Consider the following 16469-nt stretch of genomic DNA (forward strand, 5'->3'; position numbering starts at 1 on the left):
CACTGTGTCCTCAGGCACATGCAGCATGACAGGCAATTTAAACCATGCTATGGTAGCCTCTTACTCAGAAGCTGCTGTTTCCACAGGAAACAATTGCTATCAGAAGTGAGGACATATATTATCTCATGATAACAAACATCCCCACTAATACAAGAAAAAGAACAAAAGTATGTGCCCAGGCTAACAGGGTACAGAAAGCACTCTGCACACAAGACAAAAATGAAGCACAACTGGCTGGGCCCAAGAAACCTTTAAAACAGATTGATCTAAGGAAGCTACATCAACCACGGCAAAGAAGAAAACAAGGATTAAACCAAGTCCCTCTCCTTCCCACGTGCACAAAAGGTGACAAGCACTGCTTCCCTTAGGCATGCTTGCAGTCTATAAGGAAACAAGATACCTTCTGACCTGTTCCCAAAATGAGCCAGCCAAGCTGCAAGCACCCTGCAAGCTCTGTTTTCCTGCGTATGCCAGCGTTCCTCACAGCCGTAACAGGGGCTACAGGTGCCTGAAAAACTTCCTATGGAAGGCAAGGTTCATTACCTACAAAGGTATTACCCTTTCGAAGCACTTTCTTCTAGCACCTCTTTGAGGGAGGGGTTCCCAGCATTGTTCACCAGTCAGAAGATAGAATGAGGTCCATGGTTTAGCAGGAAGTGAGGATGAGAACGTTCTGAGCTACCAGTTTTCCTACCCCCACTCTGTTAAAACTAATCATAACAGCAGGAGACCCTTCCTAGCCAAATCATCAGAGCAGCATGAAAGGGGGAGGAGGGGAGAGGAGAAAGGAGACAGTCCAATGCTTCACCTTCCTCAAAATCACTCATATAACTTGCTGGCTACTAGGATTTGCTACCAGGATTTGTCGGTATCTGAGCATCCATTCAGCAGCTGTATCCCTCTGGACTACTATATTTCAAGGTGCTATCTGGTTTCTAAGGCAGGTGTAGCCCTGAGCTTATTGAAGGCTGGACTCCTTTAAGTAGGAGATAACAGCATCTACATATAGCCTGGCTTATTTAACAGACCGGGTTACCTCTCAGCGAGAGCTGACACGGTCACTTCTAGAAAGAAAATATAAATAACACTTTGTCATTAATATAGAAATGGCAATAGAGCTCAGAAATGCTCCACACCGTGTCCCACATGGGCTTTGCACACAAATAGAGGCCTGAAGGCTTCAGGCAAGAGGGAGAAAGGAGAGAATCAAGCTGATGCGGACACAGAGGAAGAGGAAGTGGGGGAGGGACTTCTCCACATTACCACTTTTGTGTGTTTGTCAAAGCTTAAAAAAAATTAAGTCCATGAGAATTTGGAGTCTCTGACAAGCTCCGCTTCTCCATCCGGGATCATCTGGACAGGTCTAGTCACCAATTTGGCTTCTCTCCAAGGGATGAGATCCAGCACCTGAAGGATAAAGAAAACTAAGGAACATTGTATCTAGAATATTGCATCCAGTTTTGAGGACAAGAACAAGACATTGACTGACTGGAGTGAGTTTAGTGGCGAGCCAAGATGCTCAGAGGGCTGGAGCACTTGCCCTAAGAGAAGAAGCTGAGGGACTGGGGCTTGTTAAGCCTGCAGACAAGAAGGCTTCGGGGTTCCCCCTGGCAGCTTCGCAGTACCTACATGGAGGTTGTCACAACGATGGAGCCAGGGTCTTCACAGTGATGCATTGTGGACAAGAGGTAAGGAGCTTACATTGAAACATGAGATGTTCAGACTGGATACAAAGGAAATCTTTTCCCCATGCTGGCAGCCAAGCATGGGAACAAGGGCCCAGAGAAGGTGTGCACTCTGTGTCCCCGGAGGTTGTCACGGCCTGACTGGAGAAAACTTGGTCTAAGCTGACAAACTGAATAGCTTGGTCTGATCTCAGAGCTGGCCCTGCTTTGATCAGGAGGCTGGACTAGGTGATGGCCTGGGGTCCCTTCCAACCTAGGGTACCCTACGATTCTACGAACATCCTTAAAAACAGCCTGGGTAAGGCAGGTAAGGTATAGCCCCTTCATTCTGTGAGTCATTCTTTTTTCCCTTTGCATATGTCCACAGGAGAGACTTTCCCACATATTCTACAGCAATTCCAAGTTTTTCACTCTTTTTTTTTAATCCTTCAGCTTGTCTGTAACCTTCCAGCACTCTGGCCTTGCCTGCTTAGGCAGCTCACCACAGCAGTCCCAGGCTGTGGGAGCTCTAATGGGCGCCTGGTACTGACAGGCGCAGTCACTTTTTCCTCTCCCCACAAAGGATGAGTATGAAAGCTCTTACATGGTTAGATAGTAAACTATCATCTTCTATTCCCAAAACTATGACCAAGTGAGCACATGTAACAAGAGAATAACACTTTGGAGTGAAGGATTAGCCAATAACCTGCTCTTATGCAAAGGATGGCAGTAACTTTTATGGCTGCAAGTACCTAGGAAGCTGGCAGCATTTCATACGCTAGGACAGAGAGGTAGTGAGTAATCAAAAAAAGCACACACGTTACCTGTGGCCTTTGTGGTCATCATCAGCTTCTGGGAGTTCAGAGTGGGACTGGGAAAGAGCATTCTGGCTTCGTCCTCCTGAGAGTAGTTCTGCCGCAGGAATGATGTTGCCTCGTAGCACACCTCCCTCTCGTCCTGTACCTCTCCTATACCTTGGCAGTGCAGATACGTATCTAGCTCAGGTGTTCCATCCCAGGAACTACAGCCTCCTGTGTGGGTCCCTTGGAACTCTGTAGGTAGGATCAGCTCACAGTCTCTGTCTTCAGGAATTATGGGAATGCGTTGACCCAGATCACATACACCCTTACAGCAGCTTGGCAAGGTGTCATCAGGAAGCGTGTACTGCACATTCACTGCATAGTCTTCTGTATAGCAGCCACCACCTCCACTGCCACTGTTACTACTACAGGCTACCTGCTTCTCTTCATAGAAGCAGCACGGCAACCCCTCATATTTTACCCCATCTGTCCTATGCAAGTGGTCTGAGTTAATACTGTACAAGCCTGGGGTGTTCCCTGACTGTGGTTCTATTCCTGGGCCACACGTCCCCCACAGCGGAGAGCTAAGGAAGAGTGCACTACAGTCAGCTGTCCCATTGCTAGGCTCCAGGGTGGAGTGCTGGAGTTCAAAGCAGCATGCGCATGCTTGCTCCATAAGCGGCCCTGCTATCTCTGGATTCTTCCAGTTCCTTTTAACATCCAAGGCAGCACCAGGAGTGGCCTCATGTCCTCCCTCTGAGGTAGTGCCATTTGGATCCCTGTGCTCTAATGAGGAATTACTGCTATAGTTCATATCCATGCTGCAATTAGACAGTTGGTCCCCTGAGGAAGAAGCTGGCACAGGCCGGCAGTCAGCACCCACCAGACTGTGACCATGAGCTGTAAGCTCGTCCTGGTGGGGGCCCTCCAAGAGAACAATTGCACTCCTGTTTGCACCACCAACCTCACCCACTCGGCAAGGGCTCTTACTGCGGTAAATGTATGGGTCATAGTCACTGCTCAAAGAGCTGCGAAAGGTGGAGCAGCTCCCGTAAACCCCTTGGTTGCTGACCTCAGTGCAGTCAACCATGGAATCGCTAGAGGAGCAGTGGCACTGACCAGAACTGCTGCTGCTGCTGTCACTCCCAGGGCAGTCAGCCAAATATCCACTGCACACTGAACGATGACCATGATAGCAGCTAAAGCTGGAGGTACTGCCACTCTCCAAGTGGGATGAGGGCACTACATGTACCACAGGAGGGAAAAGCATGCTGCTACCAGGCTGAAAGGCACGGGAAGGACCCTTTGAGGAAATGCCAGCTGGAGGCTGTCCATCTTGCTCAGGGTAACTAAGGCCTTGGAAGTAGTAGTGCTGATACATGGTCTCATATTGGGAAAAGCACGCTGGTTTCGAAAAGTTGCGTCCGCCAAACTTGGGTCTTCGGAAGTTGTGAGCTGGAGAGTAAGCCCTATGTTCCAGGCTACAATGATGCGTGTTTAAAGCATGGTCCAAATGAATAGGCTGATAACTTCGGATATAAGCTGGAGATTGGGCTTGGTAGAGGCTCTGTTCACTATGTCGCTCAACTGTAAGTACTGTGATAGGGTTTCCGTGAGGATCCATGCTTGTCCGAGTGGGATATGCTGTTATCTGGTTTGCTCTGTGCACTCGGCCCGGGTAATGGACAGGCAGAATCACCCTCTGCTGACGGCTGCGTGCTGGGTTGATGGATTCCAGGCAGACTGGACCTGCATTTCCCTTCTTCTGTTCTGAATAAGAGAAATAAGAGTGGAGAAGTAGAAGTAGGAAGGAATAAAAATGAATATACTTTATGCAAGAAAGAAGGATATTTTGTTCTCAATTTAGTTACGTTACACACATGTGGTTTAACCCATCAGGCAGCTAAACACAACACAACGGTTCGCTCACTAACTCCCAGTGGAATGGTGGAGAGAATTGCAAGAAAAAGGTAAAACTCGTGGGTTGAGATGAAGACAGTCTAATAGGACAGAAAAGGAAGGGAAAATAATAATAATAATAATAATAATGATAACAGAATATACAAAACAAGTGATGCACAATGCAATTGCTCACCACCTGCTGACCAATGCCCAGTCAGTCCCCGATCCGTGGCCACCACCCCACCGGCCAACTCGCCCCAGGTTTTGTTCAGCATGATGTCATATGGTATGGAATATCCCTCTGGCCAGTTCAGGTCAGCTGCCCCGGCTGTGTCCCCTCCCAGCTCCCTGTGCACCCCCAGCCTCCTCACTGGCAGGGCAGTATGAGAAGCTGAGAAGTCCCTGGCTTAGTGTAAGCGCTGCTCAGCAACAACTAAAACATCAGTGTGTTATCAACATTATTCTCATTCTAAATCTAAAACACAGCACTATACCAGGTACTAGGAAGAAAATTAACTCTATCCCTGTTGAAACCAGGACAGCGCCCAATAGAGTTAAAAAATAAATTAAAAAAAAGCACTAACTTTTTATACAGAAGGAAAAATAACAAAACAAAATCAGTCAAGAGCATCTGCTTGGAAGCCTTTGAAACACTCAACTGTATTGGCTTAAAAAGGACAAGAAGTGAAGTGATTTCAGATACTGTTCTCGAAGTGAAGTGATTTCAGATACTGTTCTCATATATGCAAAACCTTCTGCTTACTCATCATTCCTGGTCTTGCACATTAAAAGCAAAGTTAGCAATCATTGCTTGAGTTTTCACCTGGCACATTATTTTACATAATGTGTACTAATAAAAAACTTTTTCAAGACAGAGGAAATGGAAGGGGGAAAGGGCAAGTAAGGGAAGCCACATTCCAAGTTACAAGACCACAGAAAAATAAAAAACAATACATTGTCTTTTCTTTACAATCACCAAGAGAAAACATACCCATCTATTACAGCTGTTTGTCCCCCTGGCATACAGAAGCTGACCAACGCTGCCCTCTGCTGGGCATTGCGCCCAGAATGAGGGAAAATCAGAAATGTGACCTGCTATTCCAGGGCACGCAGTCATTTTCCAAGAACTTAGTCCTAACTGTATTTCTAGGGTTGCATTAGAATAAAGACTATGGGCTCGATGGAGATTTACAAACATGCACAATTTCTGTCTCATCTTGTAAGCTGTTAAATCTGAAATGGATAGGACATCTGTACTGCAGCACTTACCTATGATATTATGGCGGCAGTGAGGGCAGGTATGATGCTGCAGTAGCCAAGGATCCACGCATTTCTTGTGAAATCGGTGAGTGCAGGGAATGACACGCAGTTCCTACAGGAACAGATGAAGGAACATGAAAAAGCACTCCTTCCTAATGAGTGAATTTTTCACAGCTTATTCCTAGTTTTTTCAACCTAGCTACTAAGTGGTTCAATTCCAAGTCTCGAAGTGGTAAGAAGGAAAAAAAGTGCCATCTGTTCCAACACAGACAAAAGCACAACAGCTAGTGATCAGCTGTCACTAAAAGAATAGTCCACAGGCATGTTAGATATATATCCATGCAGCTATGCTACATTTCTTTAGGACACTTTTTGCTGTGTCCCTACGATCTAACACCTTGAAGGAGCCCACCATTAAAGTTTTCCTTAATGTATCTTAAATAAACTTTAAAAAAATATATCAATAGAGTCCATTTAATGATGCATCTTGCCTACAACTACTAGCAATGGAAAACACTCAGGGAAAAGCAAAAGTAACACAGCGTATATGATATTTTTTCTCTTGAACAGCATTCTCATCCTTCAGCTATTATCTGTTTACAGGATTTCCTAAGCCTGCTGGATATCTACCAGTTCAGAAACCTGCAACAGATCTTTCTTCCAAGTACTGCTCAAGTCTCCCCATGAGCTCAGGTTCTGAATTTGTAACATGCTTTGGCAAGAAGTTCCACAATGTGTGGAATTTCTCCACCGGTACCTGCTGGTGGAGAAACACCACATTTTTATTCAGATTAGGTCCTAGCAGTTTCATTTAATTGCACCCATTGTGTATTGGGAAAAAAAGGAACGACTGATTCCTGTTCATGCTCTCCATTCAAGATTTTGTGGTCCCTCTGCCCCAAGTAATCTAGAACCAAACAGTCCTAGCCTGCTGAGTCTTTTTTTTTGTACAGAAACCATTCCAAATCCTTGATCACTTTGTGACTGCCCTTTTCTGAAGCACCTTCATTTCCAACATGTCTTTTGTGAAATGAGGTCAGAAATGCACACAGTACTCAACGTGGCAGCATGACTGAACTTGCACAGTGGTGTAATTATGTTTTCTGTTCAGTTCTCTAGATTTCCCTTTCTCATTTCTAAAACCTCATTTGCTTTTTTGACTGCCACAAAGAACCAATCTGCTTTCACAAAGCCATCTAAAACAGCTTCAAGATCTTGCTCTTGAACGGTAATGCTCACCTCACAACCCATCATTAAATACATGTGAAGCTCTTCTCTATGTATATCACCTCATGCTGAAGTTCACGCATGAATTTCCTGTCCAGTTAGTTTTGTACAGCCCATCTGAAGTTTTTGTCTGCCTTCATCCTTGCTACTCTGAATAATTTCCATCAGCTAACTTCATTAACTTTCTGTTTGTAGTTTGTAGCATTTAAATACTGAAGCTGGTGTTTTCTATTGCCTGAAAAATGATGAATCTTTTATGAATAATTTCAAAATAAAATGTCCTCAAATCATCTTTTTAATGGAAGTTTAAAACTGTGATTATTGACTGCCTCTATTCTAAGGAGTCTATTTTCTATTTTATCCTTTCATTGCTTCCTCTGGGCAGAACAGTGTCACAGAAGGCAAGCACTGACATCAATGCAGCGATGGTAACTGAGGAGGCAAAAAATGGCTCCTGAACCTTTTCACATCTCCTCCTCTGGTTTCCCAGCAATGCCGTGTACCTGACATTTTAAAGATAAAGTGCCATCAAAGCTTGAGAATCAAAACATGAAACATATCCCTTACGTGCAACAGAGCCTGCATCCATTGTCACCTTAGCACACAATTTGTCAAAAACACCCAGGGAACTAAATGCTGAGGTAACCCTGATGTCTTTACGACTTCTGCATCAGAAAAGCAACTTGATGGAGGTAGCAACTTGCAGAATGGGATCCCTCACCTCTCACTTTGTAGTATGGGGAAAAGCCCTTGTGATTTCTTTGGGAGACGCAGAATGCAGCTGAGGTTGAGCTGGGTACTCAATGCGATCAGTGTGGCAAGCAGCACAACCTCAGTACACAAGGTACCTAACAGCCAGCCACGTACCACAGTGCTAAAATAAACCAGCTACATTCTCAGCCCATGCTGAAAAACACATTTATCCTTTACCTCCCCATCAATGTACTTCTCCAAGCAGATGGCACAGTCAGAGGTGGAGCTGCTACTGAGCGTGTCCAGTGCTCCACAGCTACCTTCCCGGTGTCCCTTACTTTTGGACTTAAACTTCCTGGTCTCCATTTTTTCCAGTGCTTGCACAGCAAGCCTGTTCATGGAATTCTACAACAGAAGAAAGGGAGAAAAAAAAAAAAGGCAACACTGCTGCATAAGGGACTATAGTGTAGTAGCAGAGAAACACCACGATATCAAATTAATGTATCTTACCAAATCACGTCAGACCTGGACTAATGTACAATTTCATAAATTAAGCAGAGAGAAGGCTAATTAAAATTTAGATCAGAAGCCTCACAAAAAGAATGTATGCCACATGCAGTAGTGAGAATGATAAGCTACTCTGAACCGAAACAGGGTGAAAGTGCTGACAATTGGGATACGCTGCAACGGTTCAATTAATAGGCAGCAACTATTCACGGCAATATATAAGACTTGGTCAGGAACTTTTTTTGAACTGTCAATATTGATTGCCATGCCCCATTATGCAGTAACCATGATATTACCAGAAGCAATACTTGAGAGAGGGATTAAAATGAAATGTTACTAAATTAACTGTGTCATTTCCCCCTCCCCCCAAATTTAATCAATAGTAGAAGTTGAGGAAGGCAGTGGGTTTTTTTCATTGTACTGGAGAATTTATTCTCCTCATCTTTAACACTGTTTTTTAACACTGCTGTTGGCCCATAGCATCTTTGGATTTCTACTCAGTATGTCCAAAGCAAGAGTCCTAAGCATCTATAGTGCTTTGCATTCCTTTTACATGTACATAGTCGACAGTTTACAACTACAAAATTCAGAGTCCGTTAGCTTTCATTTGCTTTCCCTATCATGTTTACTAGGACAAACTCAAAGCACCTCACCCAGAATTTCTCCTAACCAAACTTTTTACCTTGCAAACCTCTCCTGTTAAGAATGAATAGATGTTATTCTATTGAAAAGAGTTGCAATTTATTTTCAATCCTGATATTGCCTCCACAATACAGCAACAAGAGCTTGAAGTTCTTTAGAAGTCCACCAGTGCTACTGATAATCAACCTCTGAACAACCAGAAATGTTCTTCCTTCCCAACAGCTAAATGGTTTGCTTCCATAGTCTTTTTTTTCAGGATTTAACAGAACAAACACCATAGGTCAATGTAGCTGTCCTTTAAAGACACTTCCAAATTTTTCCAATGGCCTACATTCATGGATAAAACCCTTTCCAGAAAGATGGCTATTCTAAGTCAGTGTCCAGCATTTCCAAAAGCAGCGAGCAAGTTCTAGGACAAAGTAAAAGAAGCTGACTTTCAGCATTCAGTGAATATTCCATTACTGCTCTTACCTGACTACGTCGCTGTTTCAGTTTGATCTTGACAAGAAGAATGAGGCAAACAAGAGACACAACCACAAAGAAGGCCAGGAAAATTCCCATATCAAAGTACTCGGTGGGTTGCTTAAAAATTAAAACAAAAATATTATTTTTCCTTTCTTTAGATCATACTCAAATCGATGGCTCCTTTCTCTTCTCTTCTCTACTTTTTCAGCAGTCATTGTCAAATGTACACAGTCACAACGGCAAAAATCAAAGTACACACTGTTCTGTTCATTAACTAGGATTCTATGAGACAAAATCTGGGTTTCATATGTCACTGCAAGTGAATGAAATACACAGAATGCGAGTCATGAGATGTCAGATTTAGTGTCTCTGAACTGAGTGAATAACACTAACAAATTTTCATGCTTTACTTGGTTTGCTTGCATACTTAAGTGAGTGAAAATCAACATTTGAATTTTCAGCAAGTGGCCCACTTCTCAAATACATTTCTTTAACAGAAGAATTCCATTAAAATACAACAAAACTAAAGTGGTAACTGGGACATGGATGACCTCTAGCTTTGTGCTTCTTTTGTAAACTACACGTAGAGAGTGTTCAAAAAAACCTCTAGAAAAAATATTTTATATTACAATTACAAATATCAGGTGTCAAATACTTAATGCACGTTTAAAATACCACACAGAATTATTAGTTAACATAGGGCAGACTACCTCACAAATCTGAACTACCGGGATCGTGCAATAATTAAGTTATTCAATTAAGAAAAAGGAAAACTTTTATTATATAAAAATTTCAGCCATTCATATATTCAAAAGAATACTTATGAAAGACAGCAGGTGCCACATTGTGGATTCTATACTTACATCAAGCGTAGCTGCTTGTCCACAGTGCAGTTGCTCAATTTATTTAGGTCAACAGAATTTCTCATGTATTAATGCTCATGGGGAGCACCAAAACATCTTCACACTCAGTGCAGTTAGCAAGCACTGCATGAAGTAACAGCAGTGTAATACCTAGATAAAGTTTCTTAAAGTCTCACCCGTGGGGGGCGATGCTGAATCCTTGCTCGTGCCACTTTCTGCTTGTTAACTATGTTCATTAGTTTGACAGCATCAGCACCCTTCACATATACCACTGGTCTCTTCAGAGGGTCCTCTGAGCCCTGGTTCAGCTAGGACAAAAAAATAATCTACTCAGAAGGCACGTTTCAGGAAAACTACCTCTCTTTTGGACAACGAAAAGAAGAGTAAAGGAATACAAACATGGAATTGATTCAAGCACCAGTTGTTCTCTTCTAGCCTAGATTTTCACTTAAGTATTCCACAGAGTTGAACCTGAATTAAGTTTTTGACTTAAGCTGCTCTTTTCTTTTTTTACTGACCAAAACTAAGATTAAGGATAAGCAAATGTTATTTCTGAACAGCAGTTTTAACTTAAACACATTATGTGCCAGTGCATATACTAATACTGTAGTAAGTTAAACCTCATAATGAAGAATAAAAATCTGCACATTCCATAAAAATTGGCCTTGCTACATTTTCTGAACCTTTTGTTCTTTCAACTTTATAGCTATATTATTCATACACAAATTTCTCTAGCTTTCTGAACAATCTCACATCAGAGTCCTATCTTTCAGGCTTTTTGTATTAAAGTCTGTAATTTCTGCTGTTTAACTCGGCAAACTCATTCAGATGGTTATTTGGGTTCTAGCAACCACTAGAGCCAGTGATTGCAGAATGGGGGCCTCAAAGACTAAAGCATATGAGTAGCTTAATTCACTCTGAAACTTCCTTCCAGGTCCAGCAAGTTTTTTTGAAAGGCCAAATCACAGAATCAGAAAATAATGTGGGTGGGAAGGCGCCCTGTGAGTCCAACCTCCTGGTCAAGGCAGGGTCAAGTATGACATCAGACAAGTCTGCTCCAGGCTTTATCCAGTCAGATGTTGAAAACCTTCAAGTGTGGAGACTGCATAATTTCTCTGGCCAACAAATCCAGAAAAACAATCTGCTAAACTATATACCAGAGAGGAGAATGAGACAAAAGAATTGTTCTGTTACAAATGGCACGAACATGATCAATTCATATAGCTTATTCTGACCCACAAGAAAAGTCCTAGTATAGAGGCTGGTTGATACAAAAAAGCAAGGCACTGATGAGCAGATGGAAACGGTCCAGGGGAAAGGAATGAGATGACAGGAGTGTGAGCAAGCTGAACAAGAGTAGCATGGTTTAACCCCAGCCGGCAAGTAAGAACCACGCGGCTGCTCGCTCACTCTTCCACCTCCCTCGTGGGATGGGGAGCAGAATCGGGAGAAAGAGGTAAAACTCATGGGTTGGGATAAAGGCAGTTTAATAGTACAGCAAAGGAAGAGAAAAATAACAGTAACACTAATAAAAGAATATACAAAGCAAGTGACACACAATGCAGTGCCTCACCACTTGGAACCTGCTGCCCAGCCCAACCACCCCCTCCAGCTCCCCCAGTTATATATTGAGTATGATGTCATATGGTATCGAATATCCCTTTGGCGAGTTTGGGTCAGCTGTCCCGGCTGTGCCCCCTCCCAGCTTCTTGTGAAAAGTAACTCTATCCCAGCTGAAACCAGGACACAGAGATACGGTATCTACATTGTTGATATCTACCTGTTGTTTCTGGCTAAACCATGTAGAAATTACCAACTGACTGGTCTATCATCCTGCTTACAAAGTACTCTACTTAATCTGTCCAGATGATGGTGACAGATTTCATCATCATTTAAAACAGATTATTCCTAGTATTTGATCGGGCTTCTGAGAATACTGATCAAACTATTTTTAAGACAGATGTCTTTTGAAGGGCTAAAAACTAGCCGAAGTACTTGAATCCAACCCAGGGATCCTATGTGTCTACAAGGCTTGCTGGCCTAGTGCCATATCCAATCACTGTCCCTATGTTCCCAGACACATATTCTCTCTCAAGCTTTCTTGTCTAAGAAAGAATTTACCTGATTCCTCAGTAGCTTTTGCACACTGCCAGACTTTTGCTAAATATGATGCTCTGGGTGCTGCTACTCCTCTTCAAACTCCGCAAAAGTAAAACTAAGAAACAAATCAGACTTCACAGATCATTCCTAAAAATGAAAGTTTCATTCTTAGTCTACAGCAAAAGACACTCAGATCAATGGGAAAAAACCCCACAAAATCTGTATTTAAAGCCCTTCCATTTGGTAGCAATTCTGCTATCCAACTGTTGAAGGACAATTCTTATGGTCAGGGCTGCTTCCTATTTCTCTTCATTGACTGGCAGGAAGGATGGCCTTTCATAATACTCCACTCCTCCTTTCAAAGCACTCCCCCTAGTTGTACTGTTGCTTGGTAACAAGCATACCTGGGAAAGCTTCCTAAGCAGCTCCCCTCAGTGTCTCAGGATACTTCTTCCATTTGAATCAAAGACACTCCAGATTAACTCATGTTAGTTTTTCCTCCATTGTTATCCATCTGTCACTGTTTTCCACAATTCCATTCTGAGTGCCAAAATGGTACTTATTTTAAGGACAAATTAATTAGTATCCCCTGATGTCAAGCGTGCTGAAGACTTTGGCTGAGAATCAAAATGCACGACACAGAAGTGTCCAGAGCAGCATGGGAAGGGAGCCAATCAACTAACTCTTACGCTTAGAGTATGAAAGTTAGTCTAGTCATTCCTCTCCTGTTTCTGACTGTCTGCATAGGCTGCTGCTCTGTCCTCTAACAGAGCCGACTTTGTCAGCTACTGCACTATACCACTAACCTCCTACCATTTTACTGGTACACCCAAAATACTCATCCACTAGACTAGTTTCCCAGGTTTTGGGGACAGTTGCACCCAGTTTATTATCAAGAATCAAGGAAGGACAGCTGTTGCGGGTAGAGAAAAAAGAGCAAGAGGCAGTAACTCAGCTTCGCAAGTTCAGAGCAGGGTGGCTGAAAGTAACTAGAAGCTGTAACAGAGAAAGAAATGGAAAAAGACAGATCACGTCGTTCTGCAGATAATTTTTCTGTGTATAAAAGGGGAAAAAATATCCCCGAAAACGTCTGTAAGTTCAAGGCTGTAGCCTTGATGCACATGCAGAGCACCATTGTCAAAGCATCCATTGCACAGGGTCTGCATTCCTTTGCCCAACAGATGCTCATATCAGAATTAAAGCCAGCTTTCTTAACATAAACATTGATGGTCTCTCTTTTCCCCAAGAAATTCAGGCTGCACTTAAAGCACTTAGCTTCGCTTGTTTCTGCTGTAGTAGAAACAGCAGTTTTGTTTCAAGACAAACCAAAACTAAACCAAATACAGATTATTTTTGTGCTTGTTATGATTCTTCTCTCTACTCAAATAACTCAGAATTGGGTAGAAGGATCTGGTCAAAGCATTTCACAGAGCTACTATCTCACCCACTTCAAATGAAAAGATGGAAGTTGTACCAAGACCCCCCAAAAAAGAAAAACCCTGCTTGTCCACGAAATAGGTAGGCCAGAAATCAGCAGCTGTGAACAAGAAATAAATGTCTGTAAGTTTTTGTCGTTGTTTAACCCCAGCCTGTAACTGAGCACCACACAGCCACTCACTCTCTCCCCTACAGTGGGATGGGGGAGAGCATCAGAAGAGTAAAAGTGAAAAAACTTATGGGTTGAGATTAGAACAATTTAGTAATGGGGGGAAAAGAACCCAACACAACAACAACAAAAAAAAACCCAACAAACAAACAAAAACCCCAACAACAAATTATAATGAAAAGGAAAATAACAAAAAGAGAGGAATAAAACCCAAGAAAAAACAAGTGATGCAAATGAAAAACAATTGCTCACAACCAACCGACCAATTCCCAGGCTGTTCCTGAGCAATGGCCCCTGGCCACCTTTTCCCCTTGGTTTATATGCTGAGCATGATGTCATACGGTATGGAATATCCCTCTGGCCAGTTCAGGTCAGCTGTCCCGGCTGTGTCCCCTCCCAGCTCCCTGTGCACCCCCAGCCTCCTCACTGGCAGGGCAGTATGAGAAGCTGAGAAGTTCCTGGATTAGTGTAAGCGCTGCTCAGCAACAACTAAAACATCAGTGTGTTATCAACATTATTCTCATTCTAAATCTAAAACACAGCACTATACCAGGTACTAGGAAGAAAATTAACTCTATCCCTGTTGAAACCAGGACAGTTTTATAAGAATCTTGTTTAGAATCAGGTTTGAAAGCCATTTTGCAAACGCAAAAATACCAGCTGCTCAACAATACTATTGATCATAAGCTGGCTAGCGCCAAATACCCTGTGTTTTGTATGCAGAGCTGGGCAAAGAAAACCTCCTCGACTAGATAATGGGCCACAAAAAATTTGCTTCTATCCTTTCTCAAAACCTCAATCCCAGACCTAGATTCTGGATTCTAGCAAAGGCTAGAAGAAAAAGGTAACTCCCGCAACTTTTTTCTTTCTACCACATTCTCAACACCTCCATTCCTTCTTGCCTGCCAGAAGATGAGCAGGAAAACAACAGCACCATGTTACCCAGGGTCAGTAGCTGGATGTCTTAAGGTAGGCGTGCTCTGAGACCTGTATGCTCTCAAGACTTGCCTCAGCAACCCTAAAAGAACTCAAGAGAGGCTGTAATAGAACTAGGCTCCCTTCTTCATACCTGATCAATGGCATCTGGGTTTTCAGAAACATCAAAGATGACCGCTGTGGCTCCTCGCTGTACTGCTCGTTTTGCCTGCAATAAGAAAGACAGCATCCTCAGTCCCACCCCAAAAGACGACTTCTTACCTCATAAATTACTCCCTTTCCTCATCTCCAGATAGCAAACTTAACATTTTATGTTGCTGTGTAGTTAAAACAAATCACAGAGTAATTGCACACACAGGAGTTCCCGAACCAGCATAGAATGCAGTTAAACTTCATTATAGCTTCTACAATCTCTCTGCTCCTTCTTTCTCAAACTCCTTCTTCAAGAAGCTTTTAAAGGAATTCAAATGTGATTTAGATCCTCTAAAGACTTCTAATGTAAGTAACTTTTTTAATTATGCTCTTTTTTTCTCCATGTTACTTGGAAGCACCATTAAAGACAATCTTTGCTGTGATTTGAGGTGGAGAGACAAGCTCACTAGTGCAGAAAATAAAGGTGGATCAGGTTCTTCACACCTGATTTTCAGTGTCATTCTCACAATCATGACAAACTAGCATCTCACAATCCTTGCGAAGCCCCTCAGAGAATACTGCTCTTTCTGACCATTAGAGGTCAGGACTGTTGCATACAACACTTGTTATGCAGATAAGATCAGACCTATTTAAGTGCACAGCTTTTCACAAAATACGCAGTCCAAACCTGGAGTTACCAACAGCACAGAGGAGATATTAGAACATATTAAAATCCTCTGGGATAGAGAAAACAGTATTTTAACAGTATTTTAATGTTCCTCAATGGCTCCACAGAGCAAACATTCCCAGTAACTTTTCAAAGCTGTTACTGCCTTTGTTGGATGCAGAATGCAAGTAACTTTCTCCACGCGATGAGAGCTATCACCATCGCAGTACCAAAGAGGAACACACTGGCTCTTTATAGAGACTAGAGAATCTGAACTTCAATTGAGATACAAAACCACATGAAAGTGATAAATTATCAAATATCACTCAGTGTTTTCCAAGAAGAACCTTGACCAACAAAAAGATGTTAGCTTGAACACCTATAGGTCACTTTCTTTGCTCTGTTCTTACATTTTGTTTTCATTCTAAATCAACCAAGCCCATCAGACAGTGCATGAGCGAAACCAACTTCCAAGTGGGGTCTTTCTTAACCCAGCAGGTATTTGTCCCCTTTGAAGTCAGCACACCTGGCTAATCACTAATAGCTGTTGGGGAGGAAAAGTTGAAAGGAATCTACTATGCGCTCTCCATTGCAGTGGCCCTGAGGTGAAAGTTCATCCAGGTTTCCCTAAAAGGAACCTCCTTACAGACGTGAAGTGCTTGTAGAAATGTTCAGGCCACTCGACTGTTCTTTGAGGATGGTCAGTCAACAAGCAAGGCACTTTGATCTCTGAAGAGATTTTTAAAGAGATTTTGCAGGTTGGTTCAGAAAAAAAACAATTTTGTGAACACACTGAGCAAGCAGTACACAGCACAGTACTTCATTAGGTTTCCACCACTGAGATGTAATCTGTATTCCTTTCTTGGTATTGCAAAATCAGACGTGAAGACATGAAAAGTACTGAGTTCAAAAACCACCCTGGAGAAGATAACAGCCAGTGGGGCGGCCCCCCCCAGCCCCTCCGTACACCCACTGAGCTGGCGGGACTGCAGCCGGCTGGCCCCC

At 42.8% G+C, this 16469-nt stretch overlaps 1 protein-coding gene across 1 annotated transcript in view; it reads right to left on the reverse strand.

Annotated features, from left to right (window-relative positions):
* Positions 1-1363: 1363 nt before the first annotated feature.
* Positions 1364-16469, reverse strand: part of ZNRF3 (zinc and ring finger 3) — a 36481-nt gene continuing 21375 nt past the window's right edge. Inside the window, exons 2-8 of the mRNA XM_009889155.1 lie at positions 14799-14873; positions 10200-10331; positions 9167-9277; positions 7784-7951; positions 5636-5738; positions 2489-4234; positions 1364-1407 (exon numbers count right to left, since the gene is read on the reverse strand). Of these exons, the coding sequence (XP_009887457.1) occupies positions 1364-1407; positions 2489-4234; positions 5636-5738; positions 7784-7951; positions 9167-9277; positions 10200-10331; positions 14799-14873 (2379 nt within the window). The remainder of the gene's footprint in view (positions 1408-2488; positions 4235-5635; positions 5739-7783; positions 7952-9166; positions 9278-10199; positions 10332-14798; positions 14874-16469) is intronic.

The sequence above is a fragment of the Charadrius vociferus genome, unplaced genomic scaffold (assembly GCF_000708025.1).
Source record: "Charadrius vociferus isolate BGI_N301 unplaced genomic scaffold, ASM70802v2 scaffold567, whole genome shotgun sequence".
Taxonomy (NCBI): domain Eukaryota; kingdom Metazoa; phylum Chordata; class Aves; order Charadriiformes; family Charadriidae; genus Charadrius; species Charadrius vociferus.